We start from the raw sequence: 19,819 nt of genomic DNA, 5'->3' as shown, positions 1-19,819 counted from the left end.
CAGTCTGGTGCAAACGAGACTGCAGGCATCACGCTACGTGTCTGAACTGTAAACTTGGCTGTGTACCTTACAGTATTGAGATGGAAGTGATATTGCTAAGCGGATGACCAGTTTGGATAATATTTCAAGATGTATAGCTGAGCACAGTGGTAAACCATGTTCATGGTGGCTTTAGCAAATTACAATTTTAAATTTAGTTATTGAAAATCAGTGTTGGGTGTAATCTAATTACAAAGTATTTAGTTCCTGTAATCAAATTACTTTAGTCAAAAAATATTCTAACTATGATACATCATAGTGTAATACTTTTCAATTCCTGTAATCAGATTACAGTTACTGACTTTCAATTAAGTTAATTACTTTTAAGTACTTTACTTGGGTTACATATTTCTACAGTAAAATTATATTATTTTATTGATTTAAAACATGAATTACATTTATAATACATAAATCGTAATACTGTTTGTTTCTTTGACAGCTGAATAGTCACTAACCAGTCACTGTAAGGGAGAAACATGAGGTGATGAGTGTGAGACTTAATATTTTGTTGAGCAGAATAACAAACTTTTCTGTGAAAAGTTTTTAAAAAGTAACTTAAAAGTGAAGTAATCAGCAATATAATTACTTTTTCAATTAAGTATTCATAAAAGTAATCTGATTACATTTTAGGGAAGTAAATAGTCATTTGTAGTGTATTACTTTTTTGAGTAATTTAGTTACTCACAAAAATATTGATAATTTGGAGTTAGAACAAATTTTTAAATAGTTATTTTAAATATGATTTAGATTTTTGCATATACATTCTAAAAACAATTGTAAGATTTACATATTTCAATTTCATAACAAATGGCCATCAAACAGAATCGAGTAATCTTTAAAAAAGTAAAATAAAAAAAATAAAAAAATATTTTAAGTTTTAATAATAACTTTTTGATTAATAATTACACAATTCGGAGGCCTGGGTAGCTCAGCAAGTGAAGAAACTGACTACCACACCTAGAGTTGCAAGTTTGAATCCAGGGCGTGCTGAGTGACTCCAGTTAGGCTACCTAAGCAACCAATTGGCCCGGTTGCTAGGGTGGGTAGTGTCACGTTGGGGTAACCTCCTCGTGGTTTCTATAATGTGGTTCTCATGCTCGGTGGGGCGTGTGGTGAGTTGTGCATGGAGGCCGCAGAGAATAGCGTGAAGCCTCCACACGCTCTCCACTGTAATGCGCTCAACAAGCCACGTGATAAAATTAACAGCGCGGATTAACAGTATCAGATGCGGAGGCAGTTGAGATTCGTCCTCCGCCACCCGGAGGACCTTAATATCTTAGGTCATGTAAATGGGTTAGGGTTAGACAGCTTTCCTTTATCGGGTAATATCATAAACGATTTTTGACAATTACACAAATTTCACGTTGCATGTAAACTATTACTGGCTTTTTGCTGGCATATTCAAGGTGCATGTCTTTTAAATATTTTGACGTCCAAACTGGAGAAAAAACAGGAAATTTAAAATGTCTTGTAAACGTGATTTTCTTGCATTGTCGGGTTTGTTGAATGAGTGAATTTTTGATAGTTATCGACATATTGGTGTGCACGTAAACACGCTTAGTGGTCAAGGGTGCATATGGTTTAGAAAAAGGGTAAATAGTTTCAAAGTTTATAACATGTTTTAACCTTTGCTGTGTTGTCACAAGGAAGACGTTTTGTGTCTCTCCATCAAAATCCAACATCGGGACTGAGGGTCATGTTGAAAAATAGCTTTCCAGTGTTGGCAGCTAAAGAACAGTTTTGTTTAAAATGTATCATGCTGTCGAGCAATACACTTTGGGGTAGGCCTGTCCAGACACGGTGCCCTGCGGTTTCACCCTCTTCCCGTAGACACCGCCTCACAGCTTTGAGAGGATTGCCCTTTCAAATGTAACCTCTGGTTTAAGCCTAATTCCTGGCCCTCCCGGCATTTTCCCTTAAACACGACGATGTTCTGACCCCCCTCTCTGTTGTTTCTATCTGCAGACCTGAACGAGTGTGGCCTCAAGCCTCGACCCTGCAAACACAGGTGCATGAACACTTACGGCAGCTACAAATGCTACTGCCTCAACGGATACATGCTGTTACCTGACGGCAGCTGTGGAAGTGAGTCATGTCTCTGTTTTTTTGCAAGTAGTGTCTAACTGTGTCTGTCGCTGTGTTGTTCAATAGACCATAAAACTTTCTCTTGATTGAGAAAAGAAAGTATGGTCCTTCTACCAGCAGTGAACCACAATAAGTATATATAATGTGTCTACAAGCGAGATGGCTCAGTTCAGTTAAATTCAATTTGATTTGTATTGCACTTTTCATGATGTATTGTTCCAAAGCAGCTTTAAAATTCCTGTTAAGCACTTTGGCCTCCAAAAAAAGTATTTGGACTCTTAATTCTCTCTTTCTTGATGGACAAAAGCAAGCATAATACTTGAACATTATATACAGTGATGTATAATGTTTCTAAGAACTAGATGGTTCAATTCAGTTAGTTTTAATTTTAATTAGCCCTTTTCACAGTTGTTCCAGACCTTTATTGACTTAGTGTATTAAAACCACCATAATGTACAAACTGTAGAAATGGACAATTTTATTTTACATTCATGCATTTAGCAGAGACTAACAAAGAGTCTTGTTGGTTTAAATTGATTTCAAATGCATTTAATTTAATGCAGGTTGTTTATGTGTGTGTGTGTGTGTGTGTGTGTGTTTGAGGTTTGGTGTTAATATGTGTTAGTTTTGTTTTACTTAGTTTTGTGTTAGGTTTCGTTTCGTTTTGTATTAGGGTTAGTATTGTTTTGTATTAGGGTTAGTATTGTTTTGTATTAGGGTTAGTATTGTTTTGTATTAGGGTTAGTTTTGGTTTTGTATTAGGGTTAGTTTTGTTTTGTATTAGGGTTAGTATTGTTTTGTATTAGGGTTAGTTTTGTTTTGTATTAGGGTTAGTATTGTTTTTGTATTAGGGTTAGTATTGTTTTGTATTAGGGTTAGTTTTGTTTTGTATTAGGGTTAGTTTTGTTTTGTATTAGGGTTAGTATTGTTTTGTATTAGGGTTAGTTTTGTTTTGTATTAGGGTTAGTTTTGTTTTGTATTAGGGTTAGTTTTGTTTTGTATTAGGGTTAGTTTTGTTTTGTATTAGGGTTAGTTTTGTTTTGTATTAGGGTTAGTATTGTTTTGTATTAGGGTTAGTTTTGTTTTGTATTAGGGTTAGTTTTGTTTTGTATTAGGGTTAGTTTTGTTTTGTATTAGGGTTAGTTTTGTTTTGTATTAGGGTTAGTATTGTTTTGTATTAGGGTTAGTATTGTTTTGTATTAGGGTTAGTATTGGTTCGTTTTGCATTTGGGTTCGTTTTGTATTAGGGTTAGTTTTGTTTTGTATTAGGGTTAGTATTGTTTTGTATTAGGGTTAGTTTTGTTTTGTATTAGGGTTAGTTTTGTTTTGTATTAGGGTTAGTTTTGTTTTGTATTAGGGTTAGTATTGTTTTGTATTAGGGTTAGTTTTTGTTTTGTATTAGGGTTAGTTTTGTTTTGTATTAGGGTTAGTATTGTTTTTGTATTAGGGTTAGTTTTGTTTTGTATTAGGGTTAGTTTTGTTTTGTATTAGGGTTAGTATTGTTTTGTATTAGGGTTAGTATTGTTTTGTATTAGGGTTAGTATTGGTTCGTTTTGCATTTGGGTTCCGTTTTGTATTAGGGTTAGTTTTGTTTTGTATTAGGGTTAGTATTGTTTTGTATTAGGGTTAGTATTGTTTTGTATTAGGGTTAGTATTGTTTTGTATTAGGGTTAGTATTGTTTTGTATTAGGGTTAGTATTGTTTTGTATTAGGGTTAGTATTGGTTCGTTTTGCATTTGGGTTCGTTTTGTATTAGGGTTAGTTTTGTTTTGTATTAGGGTTAGTTTTGTTTTGTATTAGGGTTAGTATTGTTTTGTATTAGGGTTAGTATTGTTTTGTATTAGGGTTAGTATTGGTTCGTTTTGCATTTGGGTTCGTTTTGTATTAGGGTTAGTTTTGTTTTGTATTAGGGTTAGTATTGATTCGTTTTGTGTTAGGGTTTGTTTTTAGTTTTGTTTTTTGTTAGGTTAGTTTTTTGATTTTGTGTTAGGGTTTTGTTTTATTTTGTTTTAGGGTTAGTTTTGTTTTTGTCTTGTTTTGTGTTAGTTTTTTTTAAGGGTTCGTTTTGTTTCGTTTTTGTTAGGGTTAGTTTTGTTTTGGAGTTCATTTAGTTTTTTTGTTTTGTGTTAGGGTTTGTTTTTTTTCATTTTGTTTTAGGGTTAGTTTTGTTTTGTGTTGGGGTTCATTTTGTTTTGTGTTAGGGTTAGTTTTGTTTAGTTTAGTTTTGTGTTAGGGGTCGTTTTTTGTTTTTGTTTTAGGGTTCGTTTTGTTTTGGGGTTTGTTTTGGGTTATTTTTTTGTGTTAGGGTTAGTTTTGTATTTGGGTTAGTTTTATTTAGTTTAGTTTTGTGTTTGGGTTAGTTTTTTCATTTTGTTTTAGGTTTAGTTTTGTTTTGGGTTAGGGGTTGTTTTGTTTTGGGGTTTGATTTGTTTTTTGTGTTAGGGTTAGTTTTGTTTAGTTTAGTTTTGTGTTTGGGTTAGTTTTGTTTTGGGTTAGGGTTTGTTTTGTGTTGTTTTGTTTTTGTTTGTGTTTTGTCCCCTCTACTCCACACAAATCATTGTGAGAGCTCATGGCATCCCTACACTCAGCAGAAGACTTTATAAAGACTCACAAAAAATATGATTGTTACCCTGCCAGTAAAGGCTAAGTCTTATTGCTGGCCTTAAGCAATGCTGACTATGCCAAGTGGACCGTGCCTGAGCTTGCCTGGTGCTAACTGCACTTCTAAAGGGTCCAAGATTCCACGCTCTGATAAATATTTTCTCACCTCACACAGCAAAACCACTGAATCACAAGTTAATCAAAGTATGGAGCTAGTGTCTTTAAGTGGGTGGTAAAGAGATGCTTAGATCACAGATTACTGCATAGTTTTGATGAGGTTTGGTGTTAATCTGATAAGAGTCTGTTCAGGTTTACATGTCTAAGTCAAAATATAATTTTTTTCATGTTAATACACATAATTCAAATTACATTTATTTATAATATTTATTATATATTAAATGTGCAGTCAGTAATTATTTAATTATTATCTAAATAAATGAACAGTAATTTTGAAACATATGTATACAATCATGAGCATGAGAGGAAGATTCCAGTTATATCAGTAACCTTATAAAAGCTGTTTTATTCTACATGGAGAGGGTCCTGTTATGGGAGCTGCAATGTTAGAATCACATGACCCGATGAATATTTCTCACCTAATTTTAGTAACTGCTCATTAACTCATGGATTACATTAATCATGGCTGATTGTGAATACTAAATTTCTACAATAGCATTTGAAACTGAAAACAATTGATTTTAAATGATGCTGCATCCAAACCACTAGGTGTCAGTGTAATTGCAAGATGACATAAAAACAAAAATTACTCAGTGCACCTGTAAGGGTTTTAATTTTAACCGTGATTAAAAAGTCCTTGGATAATACATGGAAGTCATTTTCAGCGTTAAAATATTTAATTGGCAAGAAATGAATCATTGTGAGTATTATCTTTTTAAAGCGTTTTAAAGAAATGGAAAGAGTTTAATGTGAAATTTCCACATTCTCAACCCTCGACACTGATTGAGAATGTGGAGTGCTGTTTTTCCGCAGGGCTAGTGTATCACAGCAAAATCTAATAAAGCAAGGTTATCTGCTTCACTGCCCATTTCCTTCAAGGCCATGAAGCTAAATCTGGAATAGTGTGCTCTCTTTTGCGAACCGTGTGGCCTTGCACCTCATTTAATGAATGTATAGTGGGCTGTCCATCTGTGTTCATATGCTTGGTTGCTAATATATGGAAAATCTATAGGGAAATGTTGTTTTGTATGAAGGGGAGACCGGGGCTAGATGTCACACTTTTTATTCCAGTGAATATTTCGGTGGGTTTATAATAATAATAAAAAAAGAAAACATGTGACAACTTGCCCCAAAACTTGCCTCGACTTTGCATTTATTAAAAATGTACTTGTCTTGAGTTTTAATCTACATTTGACCCTTCCCCAGTGTAGTCTTAATGTGTTCACTTATTAACCCAACAGTTGCTACAAAATATGGTGGTGTTGGAATTCTAGTTTGGAGGATAGAAAAATAATTCTATTGAGAGGGTTTTGAATTAGGTGTTTGAAACAAGCATACAAAACCACTACTAGAGAAAACACATAATTGTGTAATTGGACTTTTGTCTTAAATCCTTATAGTAACTGAGATACAGCCCTTGTTCTGTGTTGTACTGAAAGTGGCAGCGATATGTTGTTGTATCAGAACTGCTAAATCTACTATCCGTTTGTCTCTCTCAGATGCCCGGACATGCAGCATGGCGAATTGCCAGTATGGCTGTGAAGTAATGAAAGGAGAGGTTCGCTGCCAATGCCCGTCCCCAGGTCTACAGCTGGCACCAGATGGCAGGACCTGTGTGGGTATGTGTTCATGGGTAATGCATTGCACCAGAAACCAATCACAATTTAATGCTTTACTTATTACTTTAAAGAGGTCATATCATGTGGAACCACATTTTCCTTGATCTTTTGAGATAAAAGGGTTCATGCACTAGGAAAACATACTGTAACTTTCTGAACTCAAAACTAACTCTCCAGTCCGAAAAGAGAATCTATTGAAACTGAGCTGCTAAAACAACTAGTTTTGAAATCCTTGGATTTCTAATGTCAGAAAAATACAGGAAAATCGGCCAAATCTTGTGCTGTTTCTGTCTGTATGTAGCACCTGCCACTCTGCATATCCATATACGAAGAGGGCGTTTACACAAAAAATATATTTTTTCCACTTGCTTAGTTACCAAAAGTGTATAGGGTTGTTAATTACCCAAGATATGTATGGCAATATATATTTGCGGTTCCATAAATTATAGTTTTATGATTATTTCATATCTAGATAAGTTTACTATTTCAGGAAATCAATGTCATTGGGAGAACCGGGACTTTTCCTGGTGTGCCGGTCACGAAATGGGTCCGCATGGGCCGCCACGTTATACAGAACTGCCACAAAGCTGTGCCGCCAACCGCCAGGCAATGCTCATTTGGGCCAGTTTATATGTAACATTTTTGCCCAAGATCTTATGTTGATGGCTGTTGAGTCGAACCACTCTGAAAAGTCTTCGCTAGCACATCCCAAAGGATTTCAATGGGGTTAAGTTCAGGACTCTGTGGTGGTCAGTTCATGTGTGAAAAGGATTCCTCATGCTCCCTGAACCACTCTTTCACAATTTGAGCCTGATGAATCTTGGCATTGTTGTCCTGGAATATGTCCGTGCAGTCAGGGAAGAAAAAAATCCATTGATGGGATAACCTGGTCATTCAGTACATTCAGATAGTCAGCTGACTTCATTTTATTGCCGCATAACGTTACTGAGAGTAGACCTGACCAATTGAAGCAATCCCAGATCATGACACTGCCTCCAGAGGCTTGTACAGTGGGCACTATGCATGACGGGTGCATCATGCGCTTCCCTTCTTACCCTGACTCGCCCATCGCTTTGGTATTGGGTAAATCTGGACTCATCAGACCACATGACCTTTTTCCATTGCTCCACAGTCCAATCTTTATGCTCCCCAGCAAACTGAAGTCGTTTTTTCTGATTAGCCTCACTAACAATTGGCTTTCTTGTAGCCACACAGCGGTTTAGTCCCAGTCCTGTAAGTTCTCGTCGCGATGGTGGCGAATAGTTGATATTCCAAATGTGTGTACACATACAGTACATATTATAAAGCTATTTGTTTCTCAAAGTCGTGCTGTTGTTTAAGTGATTCTCTTGATTTACATTTGATATTGCTGTTTGACAAAGAAGCAACATGGAAGTAAACTATAGCAAGTGTAACACTTGAACAGTATGATGTGGTTTATGCCATTTGGGTGTATTATTGATATATATGTAAGTTGTACATCAATTTAAACTCAATATGTTACTGAGAAAATACATATGTGTACCGAAGCTCAACGTGTGTTTGACCGCCAGTTGCAAAACAACAGTTTATTTAAGGGTTTAAAGTACAATTCGAAAAAATGGCCGTTTAATTCTAAGGGTCAGTGAAAGGGAGGAAAATGGTAATGAAAAAAACATTCTGATGGTTTTTGGTGCAAAAAAATACTTTACTAACATTATAAGTGGACTTATGGAGGAAAATTGAAAAGGAAAAGAAACAATTGGATCTCTTTAACATTATTGAAAAAAACATTTGTATTTTATTTTGTGGTTGTCAAAAAAAGATGGCGAACCTGTGCTATTACGAACATGTCATGAAACACTTTCGCTTGCATTCGATGCTCTGTTCCCATTAATTACAGTTGACGTGCCAGAGAATTTCATTGGGGCATTTGATAATGACTGTTCATTCCATACTCACAGAGACTGAATGTTTCATAGCATTAAAGCAGCATCCATTCAGAAGTTAACCATGCAGATCACTTAATCACAAATGGAATGTGACAAATTGAGTAAGTTAACATGTGGCACTTAAACACATATGTCCTGGTTGTCTCTTTAATTTTCCACATTTCTATGTTCTTTGTGGGTCTGGAGGCTATGAGGAAAAGCAGGTAGCAGTGTGAATTTTTTAAAAGGGAGCCATCAATCAGGGACTGGCCATCTTTGCATTTCACGGCACAGGTGTTTGGGCTCTTTAGGTATTTTTAGTAGAAGACTTATTGCTTTGGGGAACAGAGTGCAGCTTGTATGTACATCTACAGAAATGTGTGGAGTTTGATCGAATTCGCTATACCCCAGTCTCAGCCTCAGATGACACGCCACTAGACCATTCTGATGCGTATTGCATCTAAAAATGGCAAAACCTTTTTCCAAGACTGCAAATTTCAGTCTGGTTGGCTGGTTTTATGGTTAAATGTGACAAAGAGCTTTGAAATAGCTTCATAACTGTTTAACTGCAGAGATGATCTGAGCAAGGGTGATGCTGACTAAACCACTATGAGCTTACGCTCAAAATCAGTCTTTAATTCACCAAGAGAGACCTTTTTAACATTGATCCAATCTGAATGAAACAACTGAGGAAGCATAATGATGGATTGGTCTGCTTGTTTTGCAGATGTGGATGAGTGTGTCACAAGGTCACGCAATTTGTCCCCGCTTCCGTAAATGCATCAACACGTTTGGAAGTTACATCTGCAAGTGCCATGATGGCTTTGATCTGCAGTACATCAATGGGAAATATCAGTGTGCAGGTAAGTAAACTAGCCATATATATATATTTGTGTGTGTGTGTGTCACATACTACCTCAGCAGTTTGATACTCTCTGGTTTAATTTTTTATTTCAATTTGTTTTTCCAGATGTGAATGAGTGTTCTTCAGGTCAACACCTGTGCGGTGCCTACGCTACCTGCTATAACACACATGGTTCATACAAGTGCAAGTGCAAGGATGACAATAGAGGCGTGGGCTACAACTGCAAACGTAAGTAGGCGATCAAAAAAATGACTGCTACCGCTACATATGATCTCGCGACCATGCTCTGTAATCAATCTCCAATGATACAGTGGGTATAGAAATCCACCTCTTTTAAAATACATGTTGCTCTTTTAAATGAATATTCTGGGTTCTGTACAGGTTAGGCTCAATCGAACAGCATTTGGGACATACTGTTGATTTCCACAAAAATGTATTTCGAATTGTTACTTCTTTTCTTTTCTTTAACCCCCTGAGACCTCATGTCCACATGTGTGGACATTATGTTTCGGCTTCGCTATAGGCTATTCATAATTTTATTGAATTGACTGATCTCAGTTCAAGAGACTCTGTGCTGTCATTAAAGGGTTAAACTTCCGACACATCGAGTCATGTGACAAAACAACATGGCGCAGATCACAGCTGAGTTTGTCTCTGGGAGAAACGGCAACAAAACTACTTCTTGTAAGAAAACTTGTGATGTTTTTACATTAAACCCTGTTTAAGTCGAAAGAGTAGAGTCTCCATTTTCATCTGATGTGCCATTTAAAAAATGTACACTCAATCTACAGGCTCATTTTCCTTAAAATATCCTTTATTGACTAAGAATCAATGGATGCATCCAAAAGCTGGAGAATTTTGCTTTTAAAGGCTTTATACTGAGTATGTATGAAAATAAGGGGTATTTCAAACTGTTCTGAGATCAGTGAAGACAGACTGTACACTGGAGGTTAAGTCATTCACTAATAAGGGAACAAGGGAACATCCTACTGTATAGTTTTCCTATGCAACCAAGTGCGTTCACTCCTAACATCCAGTCAAATGTTCAGTTTCAGGCTGCAGATGATGTTTGGACCACTTAACATGGTTGGCAGTTATGGGACAATGGTAATCAGTACTTAGATTCAGAATGTTTCATGCAAAATTTTATTTGAACAATGTTGGCCATGATTGGATGATGCTGGCCTGGATGGAAACTGCAACCTCTGAATCGCTTTGGTAACTGATTACGTGAACACGATTACTTCCTGGTTTCTATGTGGGATCCGAACCTGGATCTCCCACACTTCTGACGCAACATGCTTCCAGTCGCGGCAGAAGGGAAGGTAAACACACTTGAGCCGAAGCAAAAATGTCTGATAGGAGATGCCACTCGTCAGTGTGTCGGCCTAATGTGGCCGGTCCTAGAGTCCCAGCCGCAACGAGCGCTCATTATATAACATTAAAAATAACAAACTCCAGCACTGGATCACCTCTTATTATAAGAAAAGCTCTTTAAGGTTAAGCTTTTGAATAAGCCAATGCATAAGCCAGGAGTCATTAGTAAAAAGACTTTCAAGCACAGGAGCACATTCAAGGTTATCATTAAGAGGTGGAAGGTGTACAGCCATCCGTCGAAACAAGATTACCGAGGAGGCTAATCAGAAACTTGCCAGCCGCTTGATGGATTTTTAAGGAGCTACAGGCTTTTATGGCAAACACTGGATATTATGTGAATGCCATTTCACAAAGTCTGGCTTGAAATAGAGGCTGGCAACTAAACAGCAACATTTAGCCCTATAGTTTACTCAAATTTAATGACCTAGTTAAAAAAATACAAAGGTCATATTATACATTCAAACATTTTGGCTCGAATGTGCCAAACAGTGTACTTTTTAAACTGAAACACACCATTACAGCTATAAGCGTGGTGGTGACAGCATGCTGTTGTAGGAATATTTACCTTTGGCTGCTTTTGGGGCACTCGTCAGTAAGGAATAGAAGATGGATGATTCAAATTCTTGATGAAAAGCCATAACCCTCAGCCAGGAGGTTGAGCGTCATCACCTTTCAGCATGACAATGTCCCACAGCATTTCACCAACCAACCAACCATACAGCAGTTGAAGGACAGAAGGGTGAATGTTCACACACTCATGGCTTAAATTCCTTTAGAAATGTTTGGAATGGCTTAAAGATGGCAGTCTATCAACAGTTACCATGCATTTCTTATGCATATCAATAAATGTAATATGTAGTAAATGTCTTTTTTTATTTTTTATTTATTTATTTGTAGTCTTTGCTGCCAGAGACCATGAATGCCCGTACACCCGTACACAGAGAAAATAAGTTCTATCGGGAAGACACGCAGGCTTGAGTGAAGTTTGAGATGCCATTTATTTGATAGATGTAAAACGGGAGGTGATGTCTCTCTCTTTGGCGTAGGCCCCGTCCGGCAGTCCGAGGGAGTTGTACCCGGAACCGTCATGTCCTGCCGGAGATAGGAGGCAGGGGCGAGGAGCCTACACCCCTGCGGGACAGGGCTCAACTGGTGGTGGTGGGGAGGTGGAGGTTGCAGTGTTAGCACACCGAAACAGCAATGTGATAGGTTGTGAGCGGACTTATAAAGCATAGCTTACGTGCGATTGGCTAGGAGTTACCCAGCTAATGATGTGATGATATACACCTGCTGGTCTTCCCGCTAGAACTACGCTCCACTTCCATATCTGGCAACTGTAGAGCTTGTATGGTGGGGGATTAGCGTGAAGCTGAAAGTTTGTCACAACGAATGAGAAAAATTGACCATGGATCCTTAAAAACGGCAAATCTCTGGGGAATCACTGGTTGTAAAAACAAAGAAACACCGAACAGAGCAGAGAATACAAGCAAAAAGGGAAAGCGACAGAGTTCGTAATAAAACCTGACTCATCGTCGGCTTGGCTTTTCAGAGGTGGCAACAACTCTGAGATCTGAAAGGATTTAAAAGCGACCAAGAGATGGCTTTTTTCTTACTCAACAGGTAAGATATTTTATTGATATGGTGTATGTATAGTTGTGTAATTACACACACACACACACACACACACACACACGTCTGTGTGTAGTGAAATACAATAATTATACTGTAATCGGTGCAGAACATTTCAATTGCTAGCACACGTGTATTTTTCTTTATATCGGCAATAATTTATATAAATAAATCTTTAGTCCTAGGCTTGCCAAGGACATGTGAGTCTTGAAATGATGTTGACCACTGGTTGGTAACAATGAAAATTTATAAATGAGTTACTACCGTGGACTATTTGGCCAGAATATCCTGCAGTTATGAACTTTACATCGTTGACATCCTTATCAGAGTAGCAATAATTATTTCTAATGTTAACAAATGTTGCCTAACTTTTGTAACGTCATTTATTTCTAAATGCTCAGCAAGTAAAGATGCTGACTACCACACCTGGAGTCACAAGTTCGAATCCAGGGCTTGCTGAGTGCTCAGGCTTCCTTAGCAACCATTTTGCCCGGTTGCTAGGGTGGGTAGAGTCACTTTGGGCTAACCTCCTCGTGGTCACCATAATGTGGTTTGCTCTCGGTGAGTTGTGTGTGGATGCCACGGAGAATAGTGTGAGACTCCACATGCGCTACGTCTCTGCGGTAACGCGCTCAACAAGCCACGTGATAAGATGCGCGGATTGACGGTCTCAGACGCGGAGGCAACTGAGATTCGTCCTCCACCACCCAGATTGAGGTGAGCCACCACGAGGACCTACACAGCGCATTAGGAATTGGGCATTCCAAATTGGGGAGAGAAACAATCCTCCACGTGCAGCAATGACAGCTTTGCAGATCCTTGCCATTCCAGCTGTCAGTTTGTCCAGATACTCAGGTGACATTTCACCCCACACTTCCTGTAGCACTTGCCATAGATGTGTCTGTCTTGTCGGGCACTTCTCATGCACCTTACAGTCTAGCTGATCCCACAAAAGCTCAATGGGGTTAAGATCCGTAACACTCTTTTCCAGTTATCTGTTGCCCAATGTCTGTGTTTCTTTGCCCACTCGAACCTTTTCTTTTTGTTTTTCTGTTTCAAAAGTGGCTTTTTCTTTGCAATACTTCCCGTAAGTTCTGCACCCCTGAGTCTTCTCTTTACTGTTGTACATGAAACTGGTGTTGAGCGGGTAGAATTCAATGAAGCTGTCAGCGGAGGACATGTGAGGCGTCTATTTCTCAAACTAGAGACTCTGATGTACTTATCCTCTTGTTTAGTTGCACATCTTCCACATCTCTTTCTGTCCTTGCTAGAGCCAGTTGTGCTTTGACTTTGAAGACTGTAGTTACACCTTTGGATGAAATCTTCAGTTTTTTGGTAATTTCAAGCATTGTATAGATTCATTCCTCAAAACAATGATTGACTGATGAGTTTCTAGAGAAAGCTGTTTCTTTTTGGCAATATTGACCTTAAGACATGCCAGTCTATTGCATACGGTGGCAACTCAAAATCAAACACAAAGACGATTTTTAGCTTCATTTAATTAATTAAATAGCTTTCAATTGTTTTTAATATAATGGCAAGTGATTTTCTAGTACCAAATTAGCAATTTAGCTTGATTACTCAAGGATAAAGTGTTAGAGTGATGGCTGCTGGAAATGGGGACTGTCTAGGTTTTCAAATAGTGATGATGCTGTTTTTTACATTAGTAATGTGCTAGCTATACTTTGTGATCAGTTGAATGCCACTTTGGTGAATCCCAAAACAGCAAAATCTGTAAATTTTTCCAAACATTTGGGCGCCAGTGTATATATATAAAAAATAAATACAAAATGAATGAACACATTCGCTAATAAAATGTCATATTTTATGTTTTTTTACTGCCAGAAACTGTAAATATTTAAAAACGAGTTTTGACTTTCTATATACATGTCAGGGAGGGTCAGAAATAGAACAAGAATAGAATTTTTAAAAAAAGAGAGAAAAAAAATTCTAGAATCATTAATAATGATTTTCTGTGATTAATACATTTACCAGGCCATGCCTGCGGCTTAAGGAATCTCTTTTTGGTGCGGCTACACTTCAGAATAAATGAAAGAAAATCTCCTCACTGTCTCATATATCGTTTTCCTCTCAGGAATTCTTTTGTCAACTCCGTCTTTAGTCAGCATGGACTTCAGCTTCATAACTACCACATTCTTAATCTTTGCGAACCAAGGAGGGCTCACCGTCAGCATCGAATGACATCACACGTGTACACTCTCTGCACAAACTGTCTGCTTGTTTTAACTTTTACCCACCACCGTCAGTGGCTTTGTATTACAGTATTACCCCTGGCAGTCTGCTTAATCTAGTTATTATTGGTTAAGTGAACAAAAATGCTGTTTGTGATCCTGACACCCACTTTAATCATTGCTAAACCGAAGAGAACACCAATCCTGCTTCAGCATTTGTGTCTCAGGGGCTATGAAAAGGAATTGGATATCAGAGCTTCTGTGAAACCTGAGAAGGCATTTTCACATCCAAAACTTTAGTGATCCCTACTTAAGAATGACACAAGCTTGAGGGTCAGTCTGCTCTTTTGGTAATTATGTCAGATTTGACTAATGACTCCTTTTGCGTTTGTTTTAAACTTGAGCTGAAAGTGTCCTACAGTATTAGATTTTTGGCTAAACAATGAATGTTAAAGTTTCTACTGAAGTCTAACTTGGCAGCAGGCTTCCAACTAACAAAATTAAGGGGTTTATAGACAAAGGTGCACAGAATCGCAGAAGTCAACATGAACCCCTGTAGGAAGGAGAAATACATTTTATGTGATATCAATTGTTTCATAGAAAGAAATGGGATTAAATGCCAACGGAGGTCAAATAGAGACTTCCGCTTGAGTCTCTCACGTCTCAGAAGAGATCAAATCATTGTCTTAAAATGTGACTTAGACTTTTCAAATGTGACTTAGACTTAAAAAATCGAAAGTGAATAATTTTAATATGAACTAAACACTGAAATCCCTATTATGTTGACTCTACTCAATTGATTGAGTAAACTCATTCACTCCACTGAAATAAGTAACGGTGTCTCCAAAACGCATTCAATTAAGTTCTCTTAACTTGGTGTTCATATAGAAGGAAATATTTAAGTTAAGGTTACTAGATGCAAGTAGACTTTACTAAAATTTGCTATTTAAATGTTGTTGTTTCAACTTAATAATTTTAATTGAATGGACTCAAATTTAGGTCATACAATAACACATCTAAAATGTTTAGATTATAATATATTTTTGGGCAGTCATTAAAAAAACATATTTCTCAAAGAAAGTCTATGGATTTTTCAAAGAACTTCGATATTTCAGTTATGAGCCTAGAGATTACAAGTAATGTTAAATTAAGTCAACTTGATTTTTCCATTAATGACAACATTAGGGTTTACTGTGAAAATGTCATCAAATTTTTCTATAATATCCACATTAAATTTATAGCTCTATACCTTCACTGGATGTTAACAGTTGTTTAGTTTGTTTCGATTTTATTTCTCCAAAGGAAGTTTAGAAGACAAATATGAGACAATGTTAATATGTAAAACCTATTTGAGAACGCCATAAAGTCTCCTGAGCTTTAAAAGAGCAACCCTAATCTCTGGGACAACATTCACAAAAATGTTTTACTTCTGTAATGTTATGTACATCAGAATCAAACGGAAATTTGGGAAAAAATGCAGGACTTACATTTACATTTATCAGATGCTTTTATCCAAAGCGACTTACAGTGCACTTATTACAGGGACAATCCCCCCAGAGCAACCTGGAGTTAAGTGCCTTGCTCAAGGACACAATGGTGGTGGCGGCCATGGGGCTTGAACCAGTGACCTTCTGATTAACAGATATGTGCTTTAGCCCACCACACCTCCCCAGGACTTATCCATTGGGAATTGATTGGGTTGTGAAAATTGGGCATTCCATCCCAGAATCAAGCCAGACCTGAACGCAAGTTTGCTGAAACAATGGATAAATTGTTATTTGGTTTTTATTTTGTTAACATTATCCAATAGCTCACTTGGTGACATCAGCGGAAAAGGAAAGTCGTTTCAGATGCAGAGCAAGTCAGCTTCGTCAATCGAAAATCCTGTAGAAATGGTAAGGTGTGTACTTCATAAATGCTTTTTTTCTTTCTTTTAGCCATCCCAAAAGTGATAATTGACCCTCCACGACCAGGAAAGACCACACCGAGCAACAATAACAACAAAGGGGGGAACAAAATTCCAGGCTTGGACCAAAAGAGGACAACCACAACAAGACCACCAGTGACCGCTAAACGGATCTCACCTACAACAACAACCATCACCAAAGCTCCTCCAACGAAAAAAGCAACCCCTGCAGCAAAAGTCCCAACGACCACCACACATAGACCTCTCATTCTGACTCGTAGACCCACGGTGGTGGTGACACCCAAACCAAACGTCCCATCTCGCCGGCAGCCCACCGCAACCACCACCAAATATGCTGTCACTACAGTCGTTCCTTTCATCCCGACACGAGTACCAGTCATCCCGTTTGACAATAACATAAAAGACAACAACCAGAAACAAAGAGGCGATGTTCACAGTAAGTAAACTTCACTTGAAAATGAATCATCAAATTCTTTCCTGGAGACCTAAATATTCAAATTAGGAAGAAACAGGCCACTTGTTGACAAACTGATGTAAGAAATTGCAACGTTTTTACCATGACGTCTGTAGAAAAGGAAGAACATTTACATTTGCACAGTTGTTTTCCATATCGTATTGGTCGTAATAAACTATATCAGTTGACCTCTACACTCAAGGGCCCCCTTTGCAGCAGCTATGCACACTTGATGTGTCCAATTACTGAGCCCCAATTGGTAGTAGTCTACCACTAAGTCACCAAGCCTGTGGCCCAGGGACCGAAGGGTTAAGAACATAAGGGACTTTGATCTATGCAAGAAAACCATTTCCTGCCCCAAAGGATTTGCTGTGCCCTTCATGTTCAGACTCTTATTAGTGCTACCTCTTGTGTTTGCCAGAAAGTGAAACCGCTGGCCAGATTTTAAGGAAAGCAAATTGCTTCCGAAGGCACGGTATCCATATGACAGCCCCTAATGAAAACAGAAGACACACCTAGAGGAGATTACATTTCCAGTCGGCGCAGCCTCAGGACATAAATCAGATACCCTGCACTGTCACTGAAAGCCCTCAATAGCCCTAATAAATAATGATGGCTTAGAAAATACCAGCAAGGAAATAAAGCAAAGAGACACCTAGAAATTATGTGTAATTATGACTCTTTAATCAATCAGAGGCAATAACGATCATGTCAAATTTGTGTAGCCCCAGCGTGAGCACCTGCAGTAATCAGATATGACCTCAGGCTGATATTTGTTAACTACATGCTTTGTTCTTATTAAGAGGGCGGACATTGTTTCTAGTGGAGGGGTGTACATAGAACTGTCACTAGCAAAAGCTTGAGGGATAACTGAAATCAATAGACTAATCTCAACCTTGACTTCCTTCCAGCGGTTATCCTGCCTTATATGTGACGGACATACACATTTGCTCGTCAGATGTCACCGATCCAACATTAGGTCCATATTTCGGTTATGGGAGAACAGATTTAGGGGATAAGTCGTCTTTGTGGAATTCAAGCAGCTATAATATAGTTTTGAATACACAATATATATATATATATATATATACACACACACACATACACACAGTTAATGTATGTTAAGATTTACGCATTTCAGTTTCATAACATAATTCCATAAAATTGTATTGAGTCAACAGGAATGCATATTTGTTTTTTTAACAAAATAAAATAATAAAAAAATTGATTTAAAATTGTATACATTTAATTTTGTTTAAAGAAAAGACCATTCAATTTGATGTAATTTTGTTCCATCCATCCATCCATTTTCAACCGCTTATCCGAAGTCGGGTCGCGGGGGCAGCAGCTCCAGCAGGGGGCCCCAAACTTCCCTATCCCGAGCCACATTAACCAGCTCTGAAAGTGCATTTAACAAATGAACGAGCAGTCAAAATGGAAATACTTTGTACATTCAGTGGAACAAATCCCTCCATCCCCACTTATGCAATACAATTTGTTGTAGTACTAAAGGTGTTTAGGACCATGCTGTAAAGTGCCTTCTTGAGCCAACCTCAATTTGAACCATAAAACCACAGATAGAACACTTTTTAAAAATAAGTTTCTTTATAAAACAGATTTATTTTAAAGCGCTAAAAACGCTTTTATCATGTGTCATTTTCATTGACAATGTCAGAAAGCCTGGTTCTAATAGTATGTGGTATTTATAGCATATTCTTTATATCACTACCATTCTTTTAACCGTCAAAATGACCATAAGACAATAGAGCAATAGTGATGAAATTTTAAGTTCTGTCTGAAATGTGCAGATTTGTAGTGTATTTGTGCAGTTACCAATAGAAGCAGATGTCCAAAATGTTTGTTTTCTTCTTCCCTATAGTACCACGAAATCATGGGCAGAACAATGTGCTTGATATTGATTTAGACATTGAACTGGGCAACACAGAAGAGGAGCTAAAGGATGATCCAGGTAAGACAAAGCTGCTTTTATCTCTGCTAAAATTGGTGATAGATTTTAGTGTTCAATAATTGGTCCAGTCAGTGCTAGTGAAGTATGCAGTCAGTATAGACCATTTGACACAAGTCAGAGTGTATTCGCAATGTTATTGCTTATTTAATGGACAAACTTTCTGCAGGTCAAAGAATTTATCTTGACTTCTGATTGAATCAGTAGTTTAAGGTATTTGGCCATCATGTAAACAGACACATTTGACTTATCCAGGTGGTAAATAAGGAATGGCATAGTTACTTTTCATTTACGCTGCCTGCAAGGTCAGTAATAGGTGGCATTAGTTAATGGGGCATCTTAAATTAAGCCTGCAACACTGGCAATACAGTCTAGAGTCTTAAATGTCCACTAAAAATGGGTGCGAATGTTCATACTGTATATGTGGCAAAATGTATGGTTTTTGTTTAGTTTATGGTACCATATGGATAAAAATGTTGGTGTGGCTATCCTTATTAGGACTCTCCATTGGCATAATGATTTTTATACTGTATGAACTATAGAGTCAATCCCCTAAACCTAAACTGAACACTCACAAAAAACCTTTTACATTTTTTTTTTTTTTAAGTGATTTGAATTATGGGGACACTAGAAATAAACTAAATATCCTTGTAATTACCAGTTTGTTACCTAAAAAATGTCCTCATAAACCACCCACCCCACCCACACAGTACCCACACATGTCATTGAGGAAAATATAATTTAGCATTTCTTTCTTTTGATATTTTTTATGCTTAAAATGCATTTTATATTTTTATTTCATTGTAATACAGTGACATTTTTGAGCAGCTGTGTAATGTTCCACAGATAGTGGCTATCTAAGCTGCTCTTTTGATCATGGTCTGTGTGGCTGGATCCAGCACAGAGAGGGAGACCTTCACTGGGAGACAGCTGCAGATCCTTCTGGTAGAGACCACTTTTTCAATGTAATTTTGTTAT

The 19,819-nt window shown here is 37.5% G+C and overlaps 1 protein-coding gene across 1 annotated transcript in view; it reads left to right on the top strand.

Annotated features, from left to right (window-relative positions):
* npnta (nephronectin a) overlaps positions 1–19,819 on the top strand; it is a 69,982-nt gene that overhangs the window by 47,719 nt on the left and 2,444 nt on the right. Inside the window, 8 exon segments of the mRNA XM_052127008.1 lie at positions 2,005–2,124; positions 6,402–6,521; positions 9,159–9,178; positions 9,180–9,294; positions 9,402–9,524; positions 16,432–16,857; positions 18,755–18,844; positions 19,688–19,786. Of these exon segments, the coding sequence (XP_051982968.1) occupies positions 2,005–2,124; positions 6,402–6,521; positions 9,159–9,178; positions 9,180–9,294; positions 9,402–9,524; positions 16,432–16,857; positions 18,755–18,844; positions 19,688–19,786 (1,113 nt within the window).

Source organism: Xyrauchen texanus, chromosome 5 (assembly GCF_025860055.1).
Source record: "Xyrauchen texanus isolate HMW12.3.18 chromosome 5, RBS_HiC_50CHRs, whole genome shotgun sequence".
NCBI lineage: Eukaryota > Metazoa > Chordata > Actinopteri > Cypriniformes > Catostomidae > Xyrauchen > Xyrauchen texanus.
Note: the sequence above shows the minus strand (reverse complement) of the source record. Positions and strands in the feature narration are given on the sequence as shown.